This window comes from Apium graveolens, chromosome 7, assembly GCF_009905375.1.
Source record: "Apium graveolens cultivar Ventura chromosome 7, ASM990537v1, whole genome shotgun sequence".
Lineage (NCBI taxonomy): Eukaryota > Viridiplantae > Streptophyta > Magnoliopsida > Apiales > Apiaceae > Apium > Apium graveolens.
This window is the reverse complement of record NC_133653.1, coordinates 178,082,426-178,103,927: the sequence shown is the minus strand read 5'-3', so window position 1 is coordinate 178,103,927 and position 21,502 is coordinate 178,082,426. Positions and strand designations below refer to the sequence as shown.

The 21,502-nt window shown below is 35.5% G+C and overlaps 1 protein-coding gene across 1 annotated transcript; it reads right to left on the bottom strand.

Annotated features, from left to right (window-relative positions):
* Positions 1 to 151: 151 nt before the first annotated feature.
* Positions 152 to 2,796, bottom strand: LOC141672818 (putative RING-H2 finger protein ATL21A). The gene is made up of 2 exons (XM_074479500.1): positions 2,028 to 2,796; positions 152 to 776 (listed from the first exon to the last, which is right to left on the bottom strand). Exons 1-2 carry the CDS (start codon positions 2,710 to 2,712, stop codon positions 298 to 300), a joined length of 1,164 nt encoding a protein of 387 aa, XP_074335601.1. The 5' UTR covers positions 2,713 to 2,796; the 3' UTR covers positions 152 to 297.
* Positions 2,797 to 21,502: the final 18,706 nt, after the last annotated feature.

Sequence of the window (21,502 nt, the reverse complement as noted above, 5' to 3'; positions counted from 1 at the left end):
AAGCCACAGCTTCACTTGCTCACGTAGTCGCGTCGGCTATACATTGCACATCATACCTAGCTTGGATGATGACCTTCTGTTCCCCCAGTAATAATAACTTAGTAACTTATATACAGTTACAAGACACAAAAACAAAAGCAGCTCGCGCAAATACTAAAAACACACCATTTTTCTTAATTTTTCTAGATACCAAGTGTAGTGCACTAACAATAACATTAAATTTCACCATATCGTCTATATACACCACACAATGTACAAAAATCAGACATTGCCCACAAAATGATCACTGATTATTGCTTAACTGGAAAAATACGAATTTGATGAGGAAGAAGACGAGGACATAGGCGTTGCAGCCCTACTGAATGATCCCTCTGGCGAGTTACGACACACTGGACATGTGGCATTGATCTTAAGCCATTCATCTATACAACTGGAATGGAAGTAGTGATTACATGCTGGTACAGTCCTTATTGCGTCCTTAGGCTGGTATTCGGATAAACATATTGCACATGTCGAATCACTAGGCTTGGGCAGTCGCTTACTAGCCCCCAACACAGTCATTGGATATGAGTCAATAGTAAGCTTGTCGAGGCCAGTCACAAACGCCGGAGGCTGTGGTGCTATTGTTGTTGTTGGAAGACTTGGTGAATTGTGTCGTTCGACGTCAGTACGATAATCCCTCTTCCTTCTCACGTATTTTGCTATAAAGAATAGAAGCACCAGTCCAGGTATACCTACACCAACTCCTAATCCAACCTTTCCAGCATTTGAAAGACCTGCAAAAGGAGATCCAAACAAATCATTAACTCATAATATACCATCCAGAATGGTAGAGCCAAGAATATTGTCGAAGAGTGAACTAAACTGTATTTGCAGATTTTAAATGTGTATTCATTACTTAACACCTTCCAAAAAAGATTAACACTTTTCAAAAAAATAAAAATATACATATAACTAATTTAGAAACACATTAATTCCGTATAATTAAAGGTAAAATTACATATGCTACATAACTACCAACACTTGCACACTCCCATCATAACCAAAACTTTACTAATGCAAGTCTTAGCGGAAACCCTCCATATATTTTGCATGTTATTAATTAATGTTATTAATTAATATATAATAATTCAATTAAGTTACTATTATCAACCTCTTCCGTCTTCACTATATTTCTTATATTTACTTTGTAGAAGACATGTCTGCATAGCTGCTGTTCATAAAGAAAAAAATGAGTACACTTACTAAGTGGGGATATATAAACGAATTGTACATCTATACGAATTAAAGGGAAAATGAAAAAGAAATTCAAATTTAGTAAACTTGAGAACATGTATGCCTTCTGTAAGACTATAACAACTATAAAAATTGTTAAATGGAGTTTTTAGTAGGAAAAAACTAATGTTTTTAAGAAAATAAAAAGTTTTGTTATTAATTTTTTTAATCTCTTAAGATAGAATAAAAAAATTAATTTTCAATCAGAAATAACACAAAAGGCCATTATAGTTGAAAGATAAATAAATTGAACTAAAAAAATTAAATATATTAAAAAAATCATTAAACACTTGACTATATAGGCTAGTAAGATTAAAAAGTTTAGCAAGACTCGAGCCCCCACTTCTTACCAGGTCCACCATTGATATGTCATATATACTGTACATTTAAAAAATTAGTGTTGGACTTTGAAAAAAATCACATGGACGCCCAGCACAGATAAATTATACTACTAACCTACAGCAAATATGTGTTCAACAATCATGATAATTGATAAGTGAGATTATTAGGGAATACACGACATCTCAAGAACTCGTAAAAGTTATCGAAATTAAAAATACGATACACAAAACGGAACACAATCAAATAATTAGCAAAAAAATCAGCAAATATGTGTTCAACACCATGATAATTGATAGGCAAGATCATTAGGGAATACACATACAATAACAAAGTAACTCGTAAAATTTATCGAGATTAAAAATACACAAAACAGAACACAAATCAAAAAATTACTATGATCAAAGACTAACCACTTTTAGAAGCACCGGAGCAACCAAGTTCCATAGTATCAACATTCTTGAACCCACAAGTCCGGTTCTCAGCTTCACACTTGTCACAAACCGGCAAGTCCCACTTAAACCCAACCGGAATAGTCCCTGTGATAGTATCATTCCGGCAAGATTCCGGCAATCTCCGATCAGCAACCCCATCAAACAACCTACTCTGAACCACAAGAACCGTATAATTGACCCTACTAAAACACTCCAAAGTCTCAAACGGTTCAGCAACCGGAAAAAAACGGTCCATAGAACAATTAAAAAAAGTGTACTCAGTCAACAATTCAGCAACAAAAGGTGACACAACAGGACTAAAAGCTTGAATAGTATTAGGAGGACAAAACTCAGGCTTAAAAAGAATATTATGTTTTACATAATTAATATGAGTAACTACAAAATCTCCGGCAAAAGGTAGATGTAATAAAAGTTGAGTGTTGTTATTACAAGACAGATCAAAACCTGGGTAGCCACACTGTCTAGGTTGTTTACCAATGAGCCGGAAAGGGAACCGGATCACTGGACCGGTAGGGTTGCATGTAACCGGTTCACAAATATCTACACATAGTACAGTTTGTGTGTGTGTTATGAAGAAGAAGATGATGAAAAGAGTTGATGATAATAAGGTGAGAATCTCCATTATTAAAGTTTGTGTAGCCATGATGAGTGGTAGGTATTTTATTTATACATGTATGTTTGTAGCCTATGTTTGTACATCTGTATGTGTTTGTTAATATGAATTAAGAAGTAATTAGTGGTGGAAAATGGAAATTTTGATACTCAAGTCAAAGTTTCCTTTGTGCTTGAGCTAAATTTATGGAGAGATTCGATGATTTGATATTTATTTAGAAAGATTTTTGAAATTTCCGCAACAGATTTTATATGATTGGAAAAGTCGATTTTTGATGCACACCATATTGGATATAATTATTTTGATTTCCTTAGTGTGTGGGGTATTTACGTCAGGGTCTGTGATTTGCTAGAAAAATGACTGGATTTCTATTTCTTTCAGATAAAAAATTTCTATTTCTGTAAATTAAATTTTTCATATATATGAGAAGTCACTGTCGAATGCAGCGTCACCAATCTAATAGGAGACCAGTGCTAGAAGATTACTTTTGCCACTCCCTTATTAGAATATAGTAGGATGATTTGTACCGACAAAGACTCGTATTCAATGTCTTCAAAATCTTTCGAAAAAATAAAGAAAATGAAAGTTTCCATAATCTTCATCCCATTACTATTTTACTACTTCAAGTGTTCAGTCCAATCGGACCAATATCATTATCAAAAAACCCGTAAATCATACTATTCGATTAAATTAAATTTATCATGTTTTATATTTTTTTAAAAATAAATCAACTTTATCAAGTTTTAATAATTACCGATCTAAGAAAATGCTAAATATCTGTGTACAAAAAAAAATAATTTTCTACAAAAAATTGTAAAAAATAATTTTTCAACATATTCTCAAAAGCCTTATTTCATAAAAAAAAGATGGCTAAAGACGTGAAATTTTGCATACATAATAAGTGGCAATATGTAAGACTTCTTGGCTAGTATGAGTGGGTGGACCTGAATTGGATGAGACGCTGCTCGGTCAGAGCCAAGGCGACGGGGTATGAGGACCCTTAGTCGACGATAGCTGTGCGCGTAGTCTAATTTGCTGGGACGATCGGGGGCTACTGGCTCTATTGGGTCTGTTGGGGCTATTGGTGATAGTCTTATCAACAGCTAGAGTGTTGGTTAGCAAATTACTTGGTGACGATTTTTGATGAGTCATAGCAGTTGGATGATAAGGGAAACTGGAAAATATGATGGGCACAAATGGTAGCCACTCAAGGGACAGTTGTTAGGCATGGGTGGCGGTTTTATAAATTGCCTGGTAGCTATAAAACTGCCTTAGAGTTTAAATTCGTGGTTGATCTATTTATACGTTAGGCATTCAGTTATAAACATATATTGTGTGATATCATATTGTTTGTATTGGGTAGAATATAGGCAATAGTGTGGGAGACACTTGGGGTGGGGGAAATCTATGTGGATCCTTTGTATATATTGTGGTAATAATATAAATGTTGGTGTTCGCCGTATATCAAGTGCATTTTCATATACATATTATGGTAGATAGTGTACTAATATCATATAGGCGTTTGTGAGGGAAGGCTGCTATTCTTGTGGCATTTGGGGCAGACGACGACTGTTTGGGCAGACAGGGCTGTTGGGTAACAGAAGCACAAGAGCAGGCCGCGCAGGCAATTCGAAGAAAAAAAAGAATATGCATGTGACAACTGGTATTGGAGTTGCGTTTATAAGTTTGGGAATTCAGTAGCACGATGGTAACGGCAATTCCACAAGTGAGAGATAGGCAAGGCTGGAGGAATTTGTTGGCGTTCTATTGTCAAGTGATGAGATATGTTTGGCGAATCAAATTCAAGTTCTTAGAGAATAATTAAATGAATTCAAGGAGATGGTTACTAGTCATATGGCTAAAAATGATGGCAAATTTACTGATCTATTTGCAACAGCAACGGCGTCATCGGAAAGCATGAGCGATCAGTTGCAAAATATGAATGAGGAAATTACTGTCTTAAAGAGGGCTGTGGCATGAACTTCCTTGGGTGGTGCTGATGGCCATCCTAAACCAAAAATTCATGAACCAGAGGCATTTGGTGGGAGTCATAGTGCCAAGGAGTTGGAGAATTTTCTTTGGGATATGGAGCAATATTTCAAGACTGCTCATATAAGTGTTGAGGAACAAGTCACCATCACGAGTATGTATCTAGTGGACGATGCAAAGCTTTTGTGGCGTACTCGAATGGAAGATGTAAGCGCTGAGAGGGTGACTATTGCAACGTGGGAAGCACTTAAGAACATGTCCAAGGAAGACAAGTTGTTTAACTTCATGTCAGGTGTGAAGTCTTGTGCCCAAAATGAGTTACATAGGCAGGCTGTCAAGGACTTGGCGACAGTGATTGCTGTTGCGGATGGGTTATAGATTACAAGCTTTCAAGTTCGGAAGATGGGACTGAAGTTGTGGCTGCTATTGAGGGCGACAAAGGGGCTGGAAAAGACAAGAAGAAAAAGGGCAAAAAGAAGTGAGGCGATGAGGATGTGAACAATTAAGGGCAACAGCCTAGACAAGTGAAAAGGGGTTATTATCTTTGTGGCGACGCACACTTCATGGGGGAATGTCCTAAGAGAGAAAAGATCAATGCCTTGTTGGTTGAAGAAGCTAAAGAGCAACTAATGACAATGGCTGGATCATTATGTTTGGTTAATGTTGTGCAGGTTGTTGAAGATGCTCCAAGTGTGGGGGCATTGTTCAAAATATAGTAAGCATTTGTTGGAGGCTAGAAGGAGAGCCTAAGGCCTTGTTTGGATTGGGGGTTGAGGAGGGAGGGGTTGAGTTGGGCTGGGCTAGGTTAGGTTGGGTTAGGCTAGGTTGAACCCTTACCTCATTTGGATGTAGGTGGGGAGTTAGTAGGGGTTGAACCCTTGACATGTTTGGTTTGGATTTGGAGTAAGGTTAGTTTTTATCATGTATAAATTATATATTGATTTAAAAAAAATATATATTGAAAAATTAGTGAATATTTTTAAATTTATCTAAAAAATTTAACTAAATTTAAAAATATTTTTAAAATATTCAAAAAAATTCAAAAAGAAATAAAAATAAAAAACTTTAATAGGGAGAGAGAATGAAAGAGAGATGATGAATAGAAAAAAGTAACCTGCCAACACCCCAAATTGGGGTGTTGGAAAAGTTCAATTTCTGTGTTGCAAATTACCCCTTTCAACCCTTGATGAACCCTCACAAAATCCAACCCTTACTTTGACAAACTTTCCCAAACATGGTTCTCTTGAGCCCATCCCAACCAATGCAACCCACTCCCTCCCAACCCCCCCATCCAAATATAGCCTAATGAGTCTACACAATTGGGCGACTTGCGCTTATGTTGGCTTAATTGTTTGGGGGAATAGGCAGCGAATTCTTGGATGATGAGTAACAAAGTCAGGTCGATGGGGGGCAAGTAAAGCACTGACTTGGTTTGTTTTCATCATTCGAGTTAGTGAGGTGACTTCATAAAATGGGTAGCGACAACATAGCCTCTAAGGGGAGCTAATATTGAGGCGCTTGATTAGGTTGTTGACATCGTGAAGGCAGAATTGAGGATGGTCATGAAGTTGAGGCAAAACTCAAGTCAATGACACTACACCATATATGGCATTTACCAACACTTTTTTTGTGTTACAAACAAAAGTGTTGCCTTAAATCACTAAAAATTGATATGAGCTAATATTTTATTTTACCGCAACAGAAGCACGATGGTCATACTAGTTCCATGAGTATTAGATACATGGGTGATTGGCTCTAGTGCAAGTGGGAGATTGTTAGTGTTTGTGCCCTATAGACAACACTATGATGTTTTAGTTTAAGACCTTTGGATTATTAATATTTATATTCTATCGATTATTCCCTTTATAATTTATTAATTATTAATTTACTACAATAAAATTGTTAGATTAATAAATGTCCTCGGAATATGATATACAATTCTATATCTCTAAGTACGTGACCTAGAAATGAGATTATGAGAATAGTATCAATATTCCTAAATGTCCCTAGTCGAGTATTATTATCAAGGGGCAATAATAATGCATTAAGATTAATGTGTTTGTTGACTGATGATCACATCTCATTGATCATAGGTATAGTGATACTAAAGTCAAAAACACAGGCATATGTAAATGTATATGGTGCTGGACTGACTCGATGTGAGATTCTACATGTCTGTTGTGTCATAAGTAATTTTCACAGTGATAATGATGTAATGGTCCTTAGACCTGAAGTCATTATATTTCTATACGAGAATGAATATACATTGATTCCATTAAAAGTTATCCTTGACCGGGTAATGATAAAAATGGACACTGGGTATATTATGAATCGTATGAGAAATATGAATGATCTAGATGGGATTTAGCCCTCCTATTTTAGGAGTGATATTATTGGCCTCTTGTGTGAGCTAGACTATGAAATGTGTGGCCACACTCAAATGTTGATTTGATATGATAGTCTACTCATTGATCAAGGAAACTTGGATTAAACTATGACGAGGATGGGATTAAACTATGACGAGGATGACACATTACATGCCTCTAGTTTAATTTATAATATTTGGTTAAAAGGATTATATTACATTGTACATTATTCACGAAAGTTTAATCGATCACCGATTGAATTATTATTACTTGGGTAGCAATGATGTATTACTAGATACCGCTCATTGTTTATGATTTTAGATTTAAAATTCGTTGCCAACATAATTATAACCCTAGCCACCAAGAGTGAAGATGGAGAGAGCAAGAAGAAACGAGTTTGTGCTAGTACACATCTAATCCTTGAGTTCAAGCATTCGTATGGATACGGATAGAGCGTAGATCGCGAGAGCGGGATGTGTGATGATTGAACAAGTTTTGGATCTCCATTAGTCAACCAATTTATAAAGCTTTTTAAGGTAAATAATCTGATCTACGAATTAAATATCTATTTTTTGCATGGATCCAGCAGTGGGTTTCGAAAATTCTGGTTTTTCACGTTTTTAATTATTGTTTCCGTTGCGTTTATGTGCTCGAAACCCTTCAAAGGTAAGTTGATGTTACCATATACATGATCAAATTATCATTGTAACAAAAAATACAGTGTTAGTATTGTTATTAAAAAACTTGTTACCGTAGAACTCAAAATGAGGCGGCATGTGAAATTTTGACCTTATTTTGGGCGGCCAAAAACTATAATATAACCCGCTCACTTTGTTTTATCGTTCTGAATATACAAAACACAAAACACTCTCAAATCATCTCTCAGTTGAACAAAATACTCTCAAAACAAAGAACACGTTACGTCAAACAAAATACTTATTGGAGTTTAGAGCTTGGAATTCAATATAGGTTGGGGTAATAAAGGCTTTCTTCTCTGTCAGGTTCTAGTAACTAGGGGCTGGAGTATATTAGGGTACTAGTAGAAATTGGGCCTTTATTCTGAATCAGGTTCAGAGCTTGAATTCATGGTTTGTAGTCATTTTCTTCTGAGTTGTTTTCTTTTTGGAGTAATTTAGGACTTTCTTCTTGTCTGATTCAACATCTATTCAGGTATGCTAATATTTTCCTGGAGTAATTCTAGGATTTTATCTCGTTTTTCCAGGATTATATCGTCAATGTGGTGTAAATTTTGATGTATATTTAGGGTTTTTGCTTTCACCAATTGTGATTTTTAATTTTGTTTGTGTTGTTTGTATTTCTTGATTTTAATTTGTGGGGGTTTTTAATTAATAGTTACAACTCTACTGTTGTATTTCTATTATAGATGTATGTGTGTGTGAGAGAGAGGGGGGGGGAGGGGGGGCTTTCATATACCGAGTGGTCATATACATAATTAACTTTGTCTTGTGATCATTAACTAGTTTTTTGAGAAATGAACAATATGATTTGGTTTGATTAATAGTTTGGTTATACTTATTTAGCTTGTTCAGAAGTAGTGCAAAATAACTTGGTGCATTGATCAATTATACTTTAATTATTCGCTTTCATGAGAACCACTAAGTATTATCTATTTTTCCTTCTATAGGACCATATATTGCGGACATTAAACATAGGCTGAAAAAAGAGATATGCGCTTTTATTGCAACATACAAGGAGATCTTCGGCCTTTCAGAAGCAGTACACCTAACTGGCATGGACTGGTAAATCAATTTATTATTTATGGTTTATTTGTATATATTTTTGAAATATTTTTTTAGAGTGCAACATCTGAATAGATTTAATGAATATCAGCTAATAGATATACTTAAAATCTGATATAATGGATACTTTTTTATAAGTATTTTGTTTAACATCAAAACATAGCATTTCATAGATGATTCTGTAGGCAAGTAGGCACAAGAATTTGAATAAGCTATCAAAAACATACTTGCATAAGTTGTTAAAAACATGGTTTTGTGCTTGAACTTCCATGTTTGGTTTTCTCCACGCGCCCCACGCGCACACGCGCCCCACGCGCCCGAACCCCTTATGCTGACGTCATCTGATGACGTCAGCATGACGTCACCAGCGCGTGTCTCCCACGCGCCGCGTGTGGCACGCCAGCGCGTGAGCCCCACACGCGCGTGGTCGACGCGCGGTCCTTCCCCTATTTTCGAACGTCGCCGTCTTCTCTCTCCTCGAATTCCGTGCCGCCGTACTGTGCTCTGTCACTTTTCTTTTCGTGCACAACAGATGTAGCAGACAAGCACAACAGTACAGATATAAACATATATATATACTTTATATACATATATTTACTTATTTAATTACGAATTTTAATTGAAACAACTTCAAAAAAAATCTATACATCATAAAATTATAAGAAAAATACCCAGACGATCTACAACACTTGTAGAACCCAGATCAACATTCAAAATTATTCTGAGAAACGATTTCTCATCAGACATAATTAATCCATAATATAACTTGTAAAAATCATAATTAATTCATACATGCACATAAAATTCTGAAATTTTTACCACAGATCTATATGCATACAACCTATGCTCTGATACCATTGTTGGATTTTAAACGCAGCGGGGGCATGGCAAAACACTTTTTACATATACAAAATCCAAATAAAAGCATACAGATCTTGAATAAAAATTCGAGGGATCGAATCTAACCTTTAAAATAATTCGGAGACAACGATCAGAGATCCTTAGCAGTTGCTCCTCAAGTGTGAAGCACTCCACCGGTATCCACCAAGAAAACGATGTTAAGGAGGAGGAAGGAGGTGGAGAGAATTGGGTTTTCCAAACTTTTTGGGTTTTGGGGTACGAATAAAAATAGGGTCTATAATAGTGTATTTATAGGCAAAATTTTCAGCTGAAATTTTTCCATAAATAATATTATTATTATCCTATTTATTATTCTCATTAATAATTAAAACACCTTTTAATTATTAATCCTTTTTCTAAACACTTTAGAAATAATTCTCTCTCTTGATTTAATTTCCAAAAATTAAATCCTTTAATTAATAATATTAAGAACTTTTCTTAATTAATTTATAATCAATTAAATCTCATTTAATCAATTATTAAATTTGCCAATTAATTATTTATTTCATAAATAAATAATTATTAGCCATTATTAATTAATTCCTCCACCATTAAATCATTCTCTTTTTATGGTGTGACCCTGTAGGTTCAATATTAAGCCTAGTAGAAATAAATAATAATAAAACTATTTTATCATTATTTATATAAATTCTCTAATTTATTAAATATGATTAATTAATTAATCACATTTATTCTACATCGTGAGGGATACTTCTCAGCATATCGCAACTATCCGGATAATATGAATTCACTGCTTAGAATACCAAGAACCTATTCAGTGAATAGTTACCGTACAATAAACTCCTTCTACCCTACAATGTCCCGATTAAATACAAGGCATGGATCTCATGTCAAGCCTATCTAATTTAATCACTTGCTTACCATTTACTATGCTTAGTTCTATGTAAATTAGAAACTCCTTTCTAATTTCATTCACTCTGGCCAGAGATTCCTGAACTAGCATAATTGGACCGGCCTTGAACATTCGCTTCCTTCACTGGAAGGGGTAGATCCTTTATTGATCATACACTATCTTCGTGTACAAATTCCTATACCCAGTAGAGCCCTAATAATTATCCCTGGAGACTAAGAACTAAACCAAAGCATAGTTCAGTGTACACAAGATGACTATGATGACCTTAAGTCTAAGGATACTTGTACAACTATCACTATGTGAACAACTGCTGACACGTGAGTGAACTCCATCAGTTGTTCAGCTGTGCGAGTCATGTTCAGTGAACTTATTCTATAATAAGCACCTACATACTAGCTATAGTGTCACCACACAAATGTCTATGAGAACAGACATCCTTCATAATGAAGCAAGCATAGTATGTACCGATCTTTGCGGATTATTAATTACCAGTTAGTAATCCTATGACCAGGAACTATTTAAGTTTAGAGTTATCATCTTTTTAGGTCTCACTATTATGATCTCATCATAATCCATAAAAAGCTTTACTCTAAACTATGGTATATCTTATTTAAACACTTAAATAGATAGAGCCCATAATAAAAACAAAACAAGTCTTTTATTAATATATCAATGAAATCAAAACAGATTATATAAAAAGTTATTCCTAAATCCTAATACATGATTGGACTTAGGACATATTCCTTTCAGTTGGGAATCAGAAGAGCAGCTCAAGTTAAAAGTAGTTTGAAGGTTGTTGTAGATTATAATCAGCAGATGAATGATATTGCTTCTGTGGTCAATGTTGTTTCTATGAAAAGTGTCTTTAACCTGTGTTATAATCCAAGGTACATTGTTGAAGTCATTTTATTACTAGCATTGACCTGCTCTGTACTTTTTCTTTTAAAATACTCTTGGAGTGTCGTATGGTTTCTAATGTATGAGTGTATTGGCTTTCTGCTAAATTGTTCAAGAATTTTCTAGACAACACTTAGTAGAAGGTAGTATGCCAGTGATATTAACCCACATTTTTCTGTATACTGCTATACATAATTATAGTGTTTTTAGCTCATTAACTTTGAATAATAAAGAAGTGTTATCTCATCTGAGTTTAGCTGTCTGTGATTGTTCAAGGAATTTGAATTTGTTGCATGCATTTCTCACCTATTGTTAGATATTGAATACAACACAGAGGGGGTGAATGTGTTTTGGATATTTTTAGCCTTTTTCAAACTTTTATGGATATATGAACAAAGCAGATAAGAGATGCAGTTATATTATGTCAGCATAAATAAAACAACAAATACAATATTTCAAAACTCACTTAATTTTGTATTAAAATTAAGTTATGTCTTGCTATAAATCATGGGTTCTTTGTAAGTAAAGAACTCACCTTCTATCTTGAGAGAGTACAGTCAATTTAGATCTGTTTGTTACTACTTAAAACAAAGGACCGGTGTTTAATTTATATATTAGTAAACACTGGTTTACATAGCATGCAATAAGATGTACTAAACCCTACTTTAAGTTATCTATAAAGCTTTCCATTTCTGGATTAGCAAATCCTTGTAAATCTTGTAGGTCTGTGACCTTTCTTTGTCAGTTAATCTTGGCCCTTGATCTTGCACTCTTCAAGCTGCTTTTGTAGACTTTTCAGTCTAAGTGATTAAATAGTTTGTTGATTGATAATCTTGAATCTTTAACTTGTCTGCATTCTGTACTTGAGGTTCATATTGAGATCTCCAGTTTGTTGTATAGAGAACTGACATCTCGATAAGTATAATGGCTTATTGAGATCTCTTAGTTCTCTATAAGTGTCTTTGACTTGTTGAGGCCTCTAAGTTCTCTATAAGTAAACTTGGCTTGCGAGGTCTCCAAAACTCTGCATGTAGAAATGACTTATCGATATCTCTGAGATCTCTATATGAATTTTGACTTGTCGATATCTCTGAGATCTCTAATGAGAAATTGACTTATCGATATCTCCAATCTTCATATCTTCATTTTGACTTGTCGATATCTCTGAGTTCTCTATATGCAGAAATGGCTTGTCGATATCTCAGAGTTCTCTATATACATTTTGACTTGTAGATATCTCTGAGATCTCTAGTGATAATTTGAATTGTTGATATCTCCAATCTTCACATCTTCATTTGACATGTGGATATCTCTGAGACTTCTCTATAAGCCATTTTGGAATTCTCGATAAGTCACTCTGGAGTTCTCGAATGACTTCTCTATATGACTTGTTCTGTGACTTGTAGATATCTTGACTTGGATCATTTTTCCTAAAACAGATTTATTCAACTCCAAGCTTCTTCACCTTTTCTTTGTGGCATGATCTTATTGATCTTCTTTCAGAGTTTATTCTTAGGCTTGAGACTGTTCACAGAAAAATACTCTAGTCTAATCTTTAACATTATTACAGACTCAAGTAATACAATACAGAATACAGATTTAGACTATCATACAACTAAATCTTAGGGTTGTCAATATGACTTAGTCTTGTTATAATACATGCATGTCTTGCACAACAATATCCCCCAATTTGTGAGAAGATTGCTTATCTCAAATTCATGTCTAGTAACAAGACTAACCCCAAGTTACAAATAAATACAAACAAATTGACAGATTAATAAATACAGCTTTTATACACTGAGTGATTACATGAGTTCTGTTAGGTCACACACACACTATAGAGGGGGTGAATACAGTGTATAGTACACTCAAATCGAACTTTAAGAACTTAAGTAACAGAAAACAAACTTTATTGAAACAATAAACTCTGTTACAGTATGGAACTGTTACCTCTCAGTGATGAACAAATATCACGAGAGCTGCTAGGGTTACAATGAATAATCTTTTCTAATAGTGATAACACTTATAGTGTAAACCCTATGTCTGTGTTTATATACTACACAGTTACAAGATAATCACTAATTGATATGGAATATAATTCTGCTTCCTAAAATATATCAATCAGATATCTTTTCTTCCAAGTATTTCATTCTTCACGGAATTCCTTCTTCATGCATATCTCTTCTTATGTTTATCTCGATCTTCTTTCCTTTAATCAGCTACTGTCCTTTTCTGATCGTCCTTCAGCACTTAAGTTCTGATATCTATCTTCTGATGATTATCTTCTGATAATATAAGTACTGATATCCTTAAGTCCTGACTTCCAGTATAAGTACTGATCAACAGTTAAGTACTGATTTATCCTGTTCACGTAAGATCTGAAAGCTAAACATAAAACATATTAGCCATGACATTATCAAATATATCTAACAATCTCCCCCAACTTGTAAATTAACAAAATATACAAGTTTAACAGATATTTGATGATGTCAAAAACATTAAGTACAAATGCATGAGAATTAGACTAGATAACTACAACTTACAGTCCTTAAAGTTTTTACCAATTTCAGCTTCTGATAACAACTTCAATCTGTATAAATATCATAATTTAAGCAGTTGTAGATCTTCGACTTGGCTTCTTCATTTTCTGATCTCTCTGATGTCAGGAGTTGTTCTGAGATAGTTCTTCAACAAACATTTCTCAGCATATCTTAGTTCATCAATCATTCTCCTTTTAACACCTTTAAGCTCTGCAGTATCTTCACCAGTTTGAAAGATTGCAGCTCTGAGATCATTAATCTTTGCTTTTCTCAACTCCTGATCTAGTCTTATGACATAAGCTTTATCAGACTCAAGATTGAATTCAAGTCCCTTAATACCAAGATACGTTCTGATCTGTGCAGTATTAGGCTTCATATCAACAATATCACCATTGTGATCTCTGTACTTTGGAACATATATGCTGTCAGACTTAACAGAATAAAGCCTTTTCTGTCTCTGAATCTGTTCTTTTAAGTAGTTTGCAGCAGTCTCTGTTATTCTGTCATCCACTTGAAGTAAGAAAAGTACATGCTCCAATTCTTCAAAATACTTCAAAGGAATGGCATTTCATCTTATATGATAAACCCTACCATCTGTCATGAAATACAACATGATGTATTCTTTCAAGTAGGTATGGTAAACCATCTGTACAGATTCCAGTTGATTCAATCTCTCAGGAGTTGCTCCAATACCCGGTTCACTCAAGGAAGTTGGATCATTGGTAGTGTTGTGTACTCTTCTTTCATCAGCACTTCCCAATCCAGTTTTATCTCTAGCTTCCTTTCCAATAACTACTCTTGCTTCAAAACCACTTGCAGTAGTCTTCAAAGATTGAGTCTGTTTTGCTTTAGTGAATCCTGGTAGGAGTGTCTTTGATCTATTTTCTGATATCAAGTTAACTTGAGCTCTGTCAGAGGTTACTTGCTTCTTCTGAATATCAGAACTTACAATTTCTTGACTCTGAACAACTTGAGCCATGTCAGAGGTTGTTTTAAGAACTTTTCTTGAAATCAGAGCAAGATCATCTTTTTCATCAGCTATTTCTTCTTCTTTAGGAGGTACATAAGCCTTGATAGGTTCGCCAACCTTTTCTTTACCCTTGGATCTTGGATCTATCTGTGGTTGTGATCTAGCCAATGTTGCTTCAGTATGTGTCCTTTCTTTGATCACAATGCCTTTAGGTTTTGGAAGTGACTTTTTACCAGAAGCTTCAGATTTAGATGTGACTTTCTCTGATTTAAGTCTGGCTTCTTCTTCCTTTAAACTTTCCAAGTCCATTCCTGGATTTTCTTGAAGAAATAACTGTCTTGACATTTCCTCATCAAGATCTAGAAGTTCATCAGAACTTATCCTTTTACCAGCAGCATAACTTATTCTTTTCCCAGTATCAGAACTTGTTCTGTGACTAGCTTGTCTTGATGTAAACCTTCTACCTTGACTATGACCACTACCCATTCCAGAGTTTCCTTGGTTATCTTTTCCATCATCCTTTCCTTGCAGTGTCTTGTTGGTTTTGCATTTGGACTTAATTACCTTCTCCCCCTTTTTGGCATCAGCAGGTAATAAAAGAGAGATAAGTAGTTCCACTGAGGTCTGGATTTCAGTAAGTTACGATTGCTGAGAAGCTTGATTTGTCAGAATTTGATAAATCTGAGCTTGTTGTTTCTCTTGAGATTTCTCAATATAAGCAATCTTGTCAATGGTAGGTTGAAAGAACTTTTTCTTATCAATTTTCCAAACTTGTTCCTATTTGATAAAGTTCTCCTGAATCTTGTGTAGCTCTGCATGAGTAGTTGAATGAAGACCTTGTAGATGTTTAGTACTCAATGCAGTGACTCTAAGCTGGGTTTTAAAATCATCAGAATTTAACATTTCATCAGCTTTAGTCAAGTGCTCAGCAAGATGTAAAGCATTTGGAACACATGAAACTGAGTTCCATTCCTTAGTCCACTCCTGACCTGCAGGAGTTTCACTCCAAGGCACTGGTGCATCCCTGATAACAAACTCCTTTACCAGTTCAGACTTAGGAAGAGTCGGTGGAGGAGTATGTCCTGAAGGACCTGCTTCATCAGCATCTACAGTTGTAGCAGCTTCACCAGTATCTCCAACATTTGCAGCATCAGAACTTAAAGAATCAGTATCTTCTGATAAGACAACAGTGTGAGTAGCAATGGAGGCTTCAGCATCCTCTAATTGCTGATCTTGTTCTAAGTTCTGATCAACAGCCATATCCTGATGCTCACCTAAATTCTGATCATCAGCATCTTGATACAGAGAAGGTGTTGTTGATAACTCTGGAGTTTGAACAGCATCAGTAACAGGTGTTGTGGAAGGATTATTTGCTGTTGGAGCTTCTAAGAAAAGTATTTCAGGCACAACCAGGTTCTGAATATCAATTTCAGCACTTGTGCCTGGATCAACAAGAGACACAGACGGTGAGTTAGCCTTGTCAGATACAGCTTCCTGAGATGGAGTTGATGGAGAAGAAGTGACTGGAGCAAATTCCTTGTCATGTGAGATCAGAGATTCCTGATCCCCTTCCTTAGCTGCTTCCTCTTCATCATCTGAAACTGGCCTTTGTGCCCTCTGTTTCTTGTACTTCCTTGTTGATTTGGATTCCTTGGGAGTTTCAGGAACTATCATACGTCTAAGCCTCTTGAGAAGCCTAGAACCCCCAATTTCAGAATCCTTCTGAGAAGTTGCATTCTCAGCTTCATTCACCACAGGTTCTAAAGAAGGAATCTGTTCCTCAGAATCTGATTCATCTCTCAAAGTAATTCTCCTCCTCTTTTGAGGTGTTTGAGGAACAGTCTTTGTTCTCTTTGGCTTAGAGGATGTAGGCTTCACAGTAGGTGCTGAAGAAGAAGGTTGAGCAGTCTGTGAAGTGGAGAGATAGGATTTGAGATAAGTTCTGAGGGTAGGTTGAGTAGAATGAGAGGTAGGTACTGAGGTTGATGGATTTTGGGTGGTTGGAGGTGATTGAACATCAGAGTAAACAGATCTATAAGTATCAGGATCAGCATTTACCAGAATCTGTTTTACAGACTTAGGAATCTGTAATGGTCTAACCACTTTCTTCTTAGTATCAGCATTTACTAGGTCATTAAAGTATCGTTTTGCAACCTTAAAAGGTGGGGTTTAAGTGCTGACTAAATGAGGTTCATCAGTATAGTAAGTGTAAATAAGTTGACAGAATCTAGCAAAATAAACAACATCTCTATCCTCTGTCATCCTATCCCCAATAAAACCAATTATTCCAGTTGCAAAATCAAAATGAGTTTGATGAATAATAGCATACCCTATGTGCTGACTCAGAATTGGGATAGCATCAAAATTTGAACATTTGTTCCCAAAAGCTTTGGTGATGCAATCAAAGAAGAAACTCCATTCTCTTCTGATATTAGCCCGTTTCAACTGTCCAAGTTTCGTCAGACTCTTTTCATATCCCAATTCAGCCATTAACTCCCGAAGGGCTGAGTCCTCTGAAATTGAGAAAGTACAATCTTCTGGAAGATGTAAAGCCCTGCGTACTGTACCAGGAGTGACTACAAAGGATGAATCACCCACTTGGAAGATAATACTGGGAGTTCCACAGTTACCACCATCATCAAAAACTCCACTCCTCCAGAACCTCAAAACTTGTTGACTTGAAAATAATTCAGGCTGAGTTAAGGCGTACCCAACCTCACTATGTGCAAGAAGATCTTGCACAAAGTGCAATTCAGATGGAGCTTCAGCATGATCAAGAATTGCAGCATAGTTGTTTGGAACAAACTTTGCTCCATCAATGATTAAATCCTTTGGCGCCATATGAAAAATATTGAGATTCAAGTATGCCTGTTAGGTGTTTGAGATAATGTCTGTATGAAAAACCAACGTGAGAAAGAAGGAGAAAGAGAGTAAAAGTAAGGAGCGAGATAAAGTATAAAGAAAATAAAAGATTAAAGAAATCTTCTCTCTGTTGTACTTATACTCTGAAAAAAAATGTTACCGTTGGACACCTGTCAGACATGCAGTAATAACGGTCAGTTACTGGGCTCGAGAAAATAGGAATCATTACTTACCCAGTTGCCTTGTTTCAAGGAAAAACCGTTTCATTAATCAAGAGAAACAGTTTTAATTCAAAATTTAAACCATTAGTCTGATTGAATTATTTTTCACTGCATCATTGATATTCTGAAAATACATCACATGAAAATGACCAAGATAAATTAAAGGAGTAAATGCTGAAAATGAATCAGAACTTAATAAGAAACACAATATATATGGTCATCAGAACATCAATCAGGATTTATCAACACAAGATGAAATAACTCAGAGACAAAATCTTGAAGTAAAAACAACTTTCATTAATATATCAAGACAATACATTTATGAAATGGAAATTACATCAGTACTTATACAAGATTTTCCCTAAGCTCCTAATCCTAATATCAACAGCTTTAGTCCTAGCTAAGAAGCCTGACAAAGCTGAGGATGAAGAAGAACATGAAGAAGACAAGATTAAGTCATCTTCCTCTTCCTATCTTCGACGAACAAGATGGCGAGTCGTATGATTCGCTCTTGCTGACGGATAGCTTCCCGCCTTTCCTCCTCCAATCGCTCCAGATGGCGATGGTAATCCATATAGAAGAATAGAAGGTGAATCAGCACCTCCTGTCGGACAGAATCCCAGATCTCCTCAGGAATGGCTGTTACATGCCACTCCTGCTGCCACTCGGCACAACTTAGCTCCATAGTGAAGGTTTGATTGTTCAAAAACATGTTGTATCGAACCATTGTGTTTTTGACAGAAGAAGGAGGATAAGTGTGTGAGAAGAATGTGATGGAAAGACTGATGTGAAGTGGTTGCTTATATAGGCAAGAGAATGCCAAGAGACGCAAAGATATTTAATGCTGACAGGTAGAATTAATTCTACCTCGTCTCCCTAGACTTTGAAAAAGAATAACAGTCATTGGAAAGAGGAATCATGGTCTAGACCGCACAAGACACAAGAAACAGTGGACTGTTCAAGTACAAATACCATTAATCCTAATCATAGTGACTATTAATCTTCCACTTCAACATATTCTAGTTCGAACTGAAACTGTTATCAAATTGTATTCACAGATAAGCCAAGTAAAGGATTAGACTGAGAAATCAGAACTTAGACCTATACCAGAACTTAACAGTCATCAGAACATAATTTCTTAACTCGAAAAAGGAATGCCCATCTTAGTAAATACTCATACAAGTTCTGAGTTATGGACGTCAGAACTTAATCATCAGAACGTGTAACTTAGAACTTGTCCTCAGAATTTGTGCAATAAAGACACTATGACTGCTTATCTAAAATAACATAGACCACCACAGAAATTTTCATCATTCAGATGGAGTGATTAGTGTGTGCATTAAGCTAAAAATAAACAAAGAGTAAAGTCTGATTCACTTCAGTACATCTTAGAAATAAGGCATAACTAAAACTTTGCTAAAGATCTGTCATTGTCCTGAAACCTACTGATGAATGAGTTTATGCTTGAGTCCACCTCACTGTTTTGTGCTAATTTTATGCATCTTTTGAAATTCTATTTTACAGTGGCTTCTCAGTGTAAGTGAGTCACGACTGTTTATCAGAATTTATGCTATTATCAGAGTATTTCTCCAGTAATCATAGAGTGTGAAAAGTCACCAAGAAAATATTTTGCTTTTCTAATGCATATTTACTTAATACCAGCAATGCACTTGGGTCGTCCCTTCCACATTTTTACTCTAGATCTCAAAGGAGTACCTGATTTTATTCTTTGATCTTTTTGCTTTTTCTTTTGATAAGTGAGGTTTATCAGCACTTAGTACATTCAGCAGTTTTACTAGTATTAGAACTTAACAGATGAGTAGCATTATTCTATTTTGTGACTTAGTAATAAGATATACAAAGTAAACTTAACTAAACTCAATTATCAGAATTTTCTAGTGTCATAAGATTTCCACTGAAATAATTACTTCTTCCATGGAATCATTTGTTTATTGAAGACTACTAGGTCAGTATCTAGCACAGTTATCCTCATAGGATTGAATAGGTACTAGAACAAATATATCACTTATCAGAGTTTATAAACATATATCAGACAACAGTCAGTACTTAAGGACAATTATCAATTAAGCACAGAATATACAATGAGATTAATTCTGTAAATACTGAGCATAAAGTCTGATAACATAGAACAAGTCTAAACAGATTTAGAGAAAGAACCTGAAACCATTCTAAGTTCATTTACCAATCTTGTAAAAGTAGCTTCACATAATGGTTTTGTGAAGATATCTGCCAATTGCTGATCTGTGGGAACAAAATGCAATTCCACTGTACCTTCATCCACATGTTCCCTGATGAAGTGGTACCTGATGCTGATGTGCTTTGTCATGGAGTGTTGAACTGGATTACCTGTCATAGCAATAGCACTTTGATTATCACAATAAATAGGGATTTTGAAATATGTTAACCCATAATCCAGTAACTGACTCTTCATCCAAAGAATCTGTGCACAACAGCTTCCTGAAGCAATATACTCTGCTTCTGCAGTTGATGTGGAAATTGACTTTTGTTTCTTGTTGTACCAAGAAACCAATCTGCCTCCAAGAAATTGGCAGCTTCCACTTGTGCTTTTCCTGTCAATTTTGCAACCTGCAAAATCTGCATCTGAGTAACCTATTAGTTTAAAATCTGATTCTCTAGGATACCATAATCCCAGAGCAGCTGTTCCTTTAAGATACTTAAAGATTCTTTTTACAGCTGTTAAGTGAGGTTCTCTTGGATCTGCTTGAAATCTTGCACAAAGACAGGTAGCATACATGATATCAGGTCTACTAGCAGTTAGATAGAGTAGAGAGCCAATCATACCTCTGTAGTCAGTAATATCTACTGATTTACCGGTATCCTTATCCAGTTTTATCGCAGTGGCCATTGGAGTGGATGCACTTGAACAATCTTGCATTCCAAATTACTTTAGCAAGTTTCTGGTGTACTTGGTTTGACAAATAAAAGTGCCTTCCTCATTCTGCTTGACTTGAAGGCCCAGAAAATAGCTAAGTTCCCCCATCATACTCATCTGATATCTTGACTGCATTAGTTTGGCAAACTTTTGCAAAGTTTGTCATTTGTAGATCCAAAAATGATATCATCAACATAAATCTGGACCAGAAGTAAGTCCTTTCCATGGTTGAGGTAGAACAGTGTTTTGTCTATTGTCCCTCTGTTGAATTCATTTTCCAGAAGGAACTGAGCTAAAGTCTCATACCATGCTCTAGGAGCTTGCTTAAGTCCATAAAGTGCTTTATCAAGCCTGTAGACATAATCTGGATTTTTGTTATCTACAAAACCTGGAGGTTGTTCAACATATACCTCTTCTTCCAATTCTCCATTGAGAAAAGCACTTTTCACATCCATTTGAAAGACAGTAAACTTTTTGTGAGCAGCATAAGCCAAAAATATCCTTATGGCTTCTAACCTAGCAACTGG

Bases quoted from the DNA above. Each gene is read 5' to 3' on its own strand.
- LOC141672818 (XM_074479500.1), bottom strand. From the start codon at position 2,712: ATGGCTACACAAACTTTAATAATGGAGATTCTCACCTTATTATCATCA. The intron at 777-2,027 runs GTTAGTCTTTGA...CTCCTTTTGCAG, and splicing joins CTCCGGTGCTTCTAAAAGTG to GTCTTTCAAATGCTGGAAAG.